At 42.2% G+C, this 8,814-nt stretch overlaps 1 protein-coding gene across 1 annotated transcript; it reads right to left on the bottom strand.

The window, feature by feature from the left end:
• Positions 1 to 319: 319 nt before the first annotated feature.
• rh50 (Rh50-like protein) lies at positions 320 to 2,934 on the bottom strand. Its single transcript, XM_048608372.1, has one exon. It carries the CDS (start codon positions 2,408 to 2,410, stop codon positions 980 to 982), a length of 1,431 nt encoding a protein of 476 aa, XP_048464329.1. The 5' UTR covers positions 2,411 to 2,934; the 3' UTR covers positions 320 to 979.
• Positions 2,935 to 8,814: the final 5,880 nt, after the last annotated feature.

The following is an 8,814-nucleotide window of genomic DNA, read 5'->3' on the forward strand; positions in this document are numbered from 1 at the left end:
TGGCTGAGTTCTTAATGAGTTGAATGGTTTCACTTCAAGATGATGACAGAATTTGGCATGAATGTGAGTTCCCCTCCCCATGCTGTTAAATAACCTATCAACATTCATTATACTAGTGTACACGTTAAGAATAGTGTGTTTGTGGAATATTTCAGAGGATCTCATGAAACTGTACCATTTGGGAAGGAGGAAGAAAGGTGAGAACTTTGACAAAGCTATGGATTTGGATCAAAATAAAACTGAAATGGAGTCAATAAAGTAAAAACAAAAATTGCTGGAAAATAATTTACCGCAGGAAATTACTGAACACTCTTGATCATTGTGTTTGAACAACTTTATTTGAATTTCTTAAAACTATTCATTACCTTAACCAGAGTAAATAAAATTCTTTTAATTATTATCTTGTCTAAAATTCTTCATTAAAGTCTTATAGTGTGCAGTTTAGAAAAAGGAAAAATAAAAACTCACTCTTACACAAGTACTGGCTGAATGGCTCATCTGTGTAGACTTGACCTGGCTGGTAGACAGAGACTGACATTAATGATTAGCATGTCACTGTGTGTTAACAGGCAGGTACCCCAGACTTGTGAATTTGTATCTCATTCGCCGAAATGTTGTAGGTGGAAAAATACAGTAATCATTTTTTAAACAAGTGTGACAAATATGTTCTGATTCACATTCCGAGTAATGTGTTATTTGCAAAGCTCATAGAATGTGCAGGAGTTGTGAATGATTTTGGAGGAATGGGGCACATCCTGATTTTCAATCACTTATAAGAAGTTAGGGCGTTGTGGATCCTGAAACAGTAATTTGCAACTCAATTCAGGTTAAAGGCTTCTCTTTAATAAGTATATCTGGTAAAGTATTTGACAATTAGCATAACGTATGCTAACCACAAGGTGTTTTTCTAAATTCAGGCACGTCCTGGAAACTGATGTACAGACACGACGTTCGGGCACACAACAAAAGCAGTTTGGAATCAAACCGGAAGTTTAAGGCGCTGGTTATTGTTCGCGCTGTTTTTACTGGTAAATTCGAATTCTTCTTTCCCTTCCACCTCGGGTACTTCAAAGTAAGCGTCGTCGTTGAAACAATACTCGTCTTTGGGCTGAGCCAGAAAGGGGAGTTTTAGTATGAAGCCAGTGACGGTCCCTCCTAAGACAGCGATGCCCAAACAGACCCCGATAGCTGCCGCCTGATACTGTGCCTGCTCCCAAGCGCTGCGGCCACCTCCAGCCTTCAGGTGTGGCAGCACCCCGACCAGCTCGGCCAGCTTGATATCTCCTTCCTTGGGGACCCGCTCCGGGAAGGTGTCATACAAGCCGTGGCCGTATCTCTCATCGGTTGTCAACAGGATAGTGGCAATTCCGGCAATAGCTCCGACAAAGCCAGGGATCCCGTGCAAGTTATTGATGCCGCAAACGTCTTGGATTTTGAGTTTTTTGGCCAGGAAGGGAGTCAAGTATTTAAATCCCACGGTGCAGAGCACCGAGGCGATGCAGCCCAGGGCGAATGCCCCGGCTGGAGTCACCATCATATCGGCTGCAGAGCCCACTGCCACACCGCCTGCCAGGGCAGCGTTCTGGATGTGAGCGATGTTGATCTTGCCCCGTTTGTCCAACAGGCTGGAGATGGCGAACGTGGTCAAGGTACAAGAGCTGAGGCCGATGTAGGTGTGGATCACCGCCCGGTGCTGGCCGTGTCCACTCGCTGCGAAGACTGAGTTAAAGCTGGGCCAGAAGACCCACAGCAACAAGGTGCCCAGCATGGCCAGCTTGTCCGAGTTATAGTCCGCCCCCTCGTCCTTGTGCCCATCTTTTAAGCCGGGTCTGTAAAGCACCGTGGTAACGCTGAGACCAAAATAACACGCAAACAAGTGGATGGTTATAGACCCTCCGACGTCCTTGATTTTGAGAAGCTCCATAATAATCCACTCGGTTGCAGTAAAGATGGGCACCTCCAGCAGAGACAGAATGAGGATCTGCACTGGGCTGGTCTTGCCAAGCACGGCTCCGAATGAGATCATGACAGTGGCACAAGCGGTTTCTGCGGTCAGTAAGTTGTAAACTCCGATGTGAATCCTGCCGTCGTGGAAGTGATAGAACCAGCCTTGCACCAGCAGAGCCCACTGCACGGAAAACACTGCAATCATAAAATTGAAGGCAATCCCTCCGTACCCGTACTTTTTCAGGAAGCCCATCAGGAGTCCAAAGCCCACAAAAATCATCACCTGGACGTCCTGAAAAACTGGGAAGATGGAATACAGCTGATTGTATTTGTGATCTGTCTCATTGCTGTGCGCTGCAGAATCAGTGTGCTCATCATAAGTCACGAAAAGCGCAATCAGCACGAGTAAGATCCCTTCCAGGAAGATGACAAGGAAGGGCAACCGGCAGCGTATAGCGGACATCTCCCTCCCTGACGTGCCACTGTCAGAGCTCCACGGACTTTGCAGCGGCTTAGCTGCTGTGTACTGGACACGTTGCACCAGCTTGGTTGGTGTTGTCTCTCACTCCGAGCGCTAACTGGCTGCAAAGGGCACTTCAAAAGGCACTTTTATATATTGAAAGAAGCACGTGACTTGAACTTTGAGCATTCAGTGCACCCGCTTATCTCTCATAAGCCGGGGAGTCGAAATAATCAATTATTTGCATTTTTTCGCTAAGTTCTCTGCAAATTACTTTCTAAAGAGGGATCGAAGACCAACCCTCGAGTGGTGTCTTGTGCAATACTCGAATTCACAAAGCACTTTTCAGAAGATTATTTCTACTTGGTTTCCACACCCGGGGCAGGCTGTTCCCTATTCACGGGGCGAGAGGTTTTCAGAGGCGCTTTGAAGCGGACTGTGCAGAAGTCCCGCACCCGTAGCTAACCGGATATGTCTGTGGAATCGCCGCGCAGTCTCTCCGTGTCAACTTGCGCCCTGCCATCCCTTCTGGAGGATTTCAGTCAATTAGGCTGAAACGCCGGGTTAAGTGGAAGTGCATTGCAACAGCTGACAGCTGAAGTTGACCACAGTAAGTCCGAAGCCTCCGGAATGTATCGCTGCTGGTTACTTGGAGCACTGCAAGGATTTGACAAATCTCTGTGGTGCACTGCCAGGTTCCCATCACGTAACGCATGCTAGAACTGGCCTCGTTGCACTAGGGGAATAATAATGTCATGCAATCACACTAACTCGGGAGATTTCCACAGGGAGTGTCCAAAAGTCTGGCTGGGTGTTTCTTGCAGACTTCTGCCCTGGATGTAAAATGCTGAGGTACAGTGTGTACATTGGGTAGGGTTCAACCTTGGCAGCTGGATAGGGTGCTGTTCAGAATCCGGAACAGGCAAATCAAAGCCACAGATTTCCAGGGCCTCACTGAGGACAGCAGTGAAAGAACGTGCACTAATGTAGCACCTTTCACAATTTAAGGATGTCGGGGACCGCTTCGTGGCCAATGAAGGGCTTTTGAGAGTAGTTTAGGGAGACTGGGCGACCAGTTTGGGGGAATATTTCTTTGTGTAGGCCTTAGTGTCCAGTCTAGAGAACGCCAAAGTTTAAGGAATCTCACAGTATTTTTGCTAATTCCATTCACCACGTCAGTGCAGATCAGTTGAGTACATAAGCTGTTCAGTACCTGAAATAAAGTTTTCTAGTCGTGCTGAGAAACCACGTGCTTTCTACCTGCCTTGTTTCAAAATCAACATGCATGTCCGGCATGTGTTGCTAAGTCTGACTGCTGGGGTTGCTGCATTTCGACTTTGTCACTGAATCTTGGAATACCACAAATTATATCCCATTTGTTCTTGGCGAAAGGGTCTAGGCTTTTTATTTGGCTATGGCACCAACGGATTGTTCCCTACCATGACCATCTTCAGAGTTCCTGATCTCTGACTCCATTTGTTGCATTGCTCATCTTTTCATTTCCAAAAGGGTCCATTTCGATAGCCAAATGACAACATCGAACTATCCCGCTGCCTTCACTTTTCTAGATCCCATCATTTCTGTCTGGTTAGACCCGCATAATGTGACACGACAAATCGGGACCAGAAGTTCCTTCTCCAACTGAAGACTAAGAAGTTTGCATCAACGAATTTCAGTTCCAATCGAAATCGTTCCCCTCTCACTCCCTTTCCCTAGATGCTCGCACAGGCGAGCCAGACTATTGTAAACTTGAAACACAAACAGAAAGCGCTGGAGTCGCTCAGCAGATCTGGCGGCATTTGCAGACAGAGAAGCAGAGGCCGCGATTCTTTGTTTTACTTAATTGTAAACTTCAGCATCCTGTTAATCTCGATATCAATTTCAGAGCCCACAAGGATAATTTTCCAATTACACCCGAATGTTGGGAAGCCACAAGTATGGACAGTACTGTACATACATGGCGACGGCAAATGTGCGTGGGATCTCCGTTGCTTTACAGCTATTAATTTTAGTGGACTGGCATTGTTCCTGCTGGGTAAAACGCCAGACTATGAGCAAATAAAGAATAATTAGTCTTTATTGCCTACATCATCAAACTTACTTCCTTCCTGTCTTACCCTCCTCTACCTAGACGTAAATCCCACCTGCTGTCAACAGACGTACCCATAATTTGTTTCAACTCTCTACATGTCTCACCATCCTTCTCAGCTCCACCTTTCCCAAGTTTCAACATATCCAAAAGCCTGCGTCAGTCAGTAGCCCACCATATTCTGTTAATTGGTTACTTCTGCACTTGTTAATTTGCACAGGCTCTGTCCTCCAACACCTGTACTTTAAAATTCTCTCCAGGATTAAGAGGAGCAACCACCTCGCACCACCACCAACACCCGACCAAAAAAACCCTCCTTCTGCCCTTACTGCGTTTCACTTTGACTCGGTTGATGGCATTCTTAGAGTTAGAAAGCTGTGGGTTCAAGACTGCAGATTATAAACAGATACACTAAGGTGTACAGAACAGTAGCAAATGTTGCATTATAAGGCCGCCACCATTTGGTGCGGTCTGAGAATTCAGCGTACAAACTGGCCACTTCCTCTGGCTATCGCACACACTGCTGCCTGCGCTTCAAAAAGTAATCCATTCAAATGTACACAAGCCAGTAATGTGATGAGGTGCCACATAAATGCAACATAATTATACGACTACTCATGACAGTCAAGTATTTGCAAAACAGCAATGCGGTGACTAATGCTACTAATCATAGGAAAACTAGAATAAGGACAGATCTCCTATTTTGTAACTAATGATGGAAAAGGGTTCTTTATTATCTCTAACCTTTAAAAATGCAGTATTCCCTTAGTATCCACTGCTATGCTACTTTTTGGATTCTTTGCTTTAAAACTTTCCACTTGTTCCTTCTTCTGTATCCCCGTTTGCCTTAAAAAGCACCATGAAAACTCACCATTTTGACCTCGGAGATGGGAAGAACTGCAGATACTGGAGTCAGAGTCCACACAGTGTGGAACTGGAGGAATACAGCAGGTCAGGCAGCATCAGAGGAGCAGGAAAGTCGAAGAAGTTCTGAAGAAGGGTCCCTACCCGAAACGCCGACTTTGCTACTCCTTTGACGCTGCCTGACCAGCATGCTGTATTCCTCCAGCTCCACACCATTTTGACCTGGTCATTGGTTAGCATCTAGCTACCCATAAAGTATACAATAAAACAAAGAATTATTGATGCTGGAATCTGAAACAAAAGTTCAAAAAAACTCTGAAGAGGATCACTGGACTGGAAACTGTGCTTTCTCTCCACAGATGCTGCCAGAGCTGCTCAGTTTCTCCAGCAGTTTCTGTTAACCATAAAGTTTGTTGTCTTTTCATCTGTTCCTCTGTTGTGTGTCTCAGGATTTACTTCTGCACTAAAGCCAACATGTTATTGCAAATATAGTTCTTTGCTTCTTCTCCCACAAACATGCACACTTCAGCAGAGGTAAGCAGATGGTGATTAATACTGAAGAACCCAGTTAATAATGCTTCCCCAAATTAAGGAAGTGAATGACTGTTGTATAAGCATACTATGCTCTGGCTAAGATCCACTAATTTAGTGCAGATCAGGGATCAAACCTAACTCATTCTGCACTGCATGGCAGTTGGATAATTCACCAAGTCATTGAAAGAGAAAGAATTAATCCCTCAAGAACCTGGATGCTGTTCTTAATTAAGAAATGCTGGGGATTATTACAGTAACCCCTGACTAGGCATCAAAAGGATTGCTGCTGGACTTAGTGTGCAAAAAGCCACAGGTGAGCTGATTGGTTCATGATGATGAACCTATGATACATGGCTCTAACTGAGGCTATGAAACAAAATCCCATTCTCTGTATTCTTGATAAGAAAAATAACCTAAAATTTACCAGCATTTGTTGCTAGAATCCCCATAGTGCAAAGGTGCCACAAAATTCCATTCCCTCCTGGGCATTGTTTCATAATGAACTAAACTGACTGACATTATTTTACCTAGAGCAAAGCTTCTAGTCTATACCTTCTCCATCAGAAAACCCATTCACCTCTGAAATATGATGTTCCATTCCTGCTTCAGTTCATCTGTTGCCGAAAACCTTCATTCATATTTCAGTTGTCTTCAAATACGAATATTTCACTGCTGACCTGGTTGTCTTACACTTATCTACCCTCTACAAACTGAAGCTCATCCAAAATTCTGCTTCCCAATCCTAACAAGTGCCAAATTCCATTCATCCAATTAAAATGTTCTTGCTGATATACATTTGTTCTTGGTTAACTAATGGCTTGATTTTGAAATTCCTATCCTTACATTCACATTGTCCTTAGCTTCCTCCCTCTCTATCTCTGTAGACTCATACAACTCTATAATTAATGTTCCTGCTAAGGTGTGCAGATTTGTGGTACACAACAGCCTAGATGGTGTAATTGCAGGTCTTATTCCATGATAATGTGGATGATGGCCGCACAAATAATTTAAAGGATCACTCACTAACAAAACTGGCCCCTTACAATAACTATGTTTTAAAGGAACATGTTCTATAGCTCTCCAAGAATTCTGCTCCTCTAATCTGGCCTCTTGTGCAAACCCCGTTTCTTATATTTAAATATTGGCACATGTTTCTTCAACCTGTGAAGCCCACAAGTTGAAACTTGTGATTCTTTTCCCAAACCTCTCTGCCTTTGCTCCTTTAAGACATTCCTTAAATCTAGCAATCCAAATGTCTCCTTCTTTGGCTTGATGTTCCTTTTTGTCTGATTACACTCCTGTGAAACATCCTGAATCATTTTAGTAAATTAATAGTGCTATATAAATGCAAGTTATTGTTCTATTAATTGCCTCCATTTGATATCAATACAGAATTAAAACTTTTGCACATATTTATTCACAGATATATATTTTACTATTGGAAGATTTTGGCATCAATGCCTAAACTGTTATTGTCCAAGGTTACAAATGACAGTTTACATGTACATGGTACTCTTTTGATTTTGGTGTGAACTCACTGTAGATCGTGTAAATCATTTCAGGTCATTTGGAGAAGAGCCAGAATTCTCTATATGGCCTTTGCCATATAATCATTGGATAATTATCTGTCCTAATTCACATATAGATTGTTTGGAAACATCTAATCTATTATTCAACAGATCCATTTGGGCTTGCAATTCATGAAGGAACTTGCCAGCTAGTCATCTTTTTTCATCATTGAACAATAATGACCTTTGAGACCAAAGACTGCTTTGGTTCATTGGATGTGTTCAGATGGTTTAGATGATTAAACATTGACAGGGAATTCAATTGTTGAAAAGGAAAGCTTCATGGTTGATAACAAAAAAAAACAGTTTCAAATACCGGTAAAGAACTTCTGTATCGACAAATAAAAAGAGCTCATGTATAATAACACAGAAGGTAATTCCAGCATTCTAGATCATACTGAAATTACTGTTTAATCTCTAATTGTATTTTCATATTTTTAGCAGTTTTCTCCTTGTACCTGAGTGGTTGATTGAGTAAATATTAAAAGGAATCCAACAAGTTAAAAGATACAACATATTTCATATGCATACTTAAGAGAGCAATATCAGCTTTTAATGCTAAGATACACAATTTTAGATAAAAGCAGGCTGATATAGTTTTCTCTTTAAGGCATATGGTTTGACACAAGGGCAAATATCTATAAAATATTAAAATCAAATACATTGAATTAGGCAATTCCCAGTTAAATGAATAATCAATTACTTGTTGTTAAATACATCAAGGTACATAGGGACAGTGTAGGAAAATGGCCTTGAGGTAGGAGATCAGCCACGACCTCTTTAAATAGTGGTGCCAGTGTAAAGGGCCAAACAACCCACACCTGCACCATTTTCAATGTTCCTACCTACTCATTTTATATTCATTTCTCAGAAACACATAGTAAAATTCAAGGAGCATATCAGTTATACAGGTCTTGTTCATTTGTTGTTATAATGGAAAAGGCTTAATGGAAAAGTTTCATTTCACTTTACCTGTCATGCTTTTACCTGATGCAGCTTTGTAGCTGGTGTAAATAATATGTCTGGCAAGATTCAACTATCAAATCCATCAGATGGTGTTTAGTTCCAGCCTTTTCCGTTTCTATTTAAATGATGGCACCCATCATGGTGAAGACACCTGTGTGTGCTTTGGCATTTACAATAGGGAAAATTGTAATCTGATTTACACCGTATTGTCTAGTTAATGCGAAACAGCTATGAAATTTATATTTGTTTGTTAACACCATAAGATGTCAAATGTCAAATAGTGAAATTGAAAAGTTTCATCAAGTTTAGGATGCTAATTGTCAGCATCCAGTTTAAAGGTCTAGTTTCTAATGTGAACACTTAATGAAGTCACACGGCACAGTGTC

Source organism: Rhincodon typus, chromosome 19 (genome assembly GCF_021869965.1).
Source record: "Rhincodon typus isolate 14 chromosome 19, sRhiTyp1.1, whole genome shotgun sequence".
NCBI lineage: Eukaryota > Metazoa > Chordata > Chondrichthyes > Orectolobiformes > Rhincodontidae > Rhincodon > Rhincodon typus.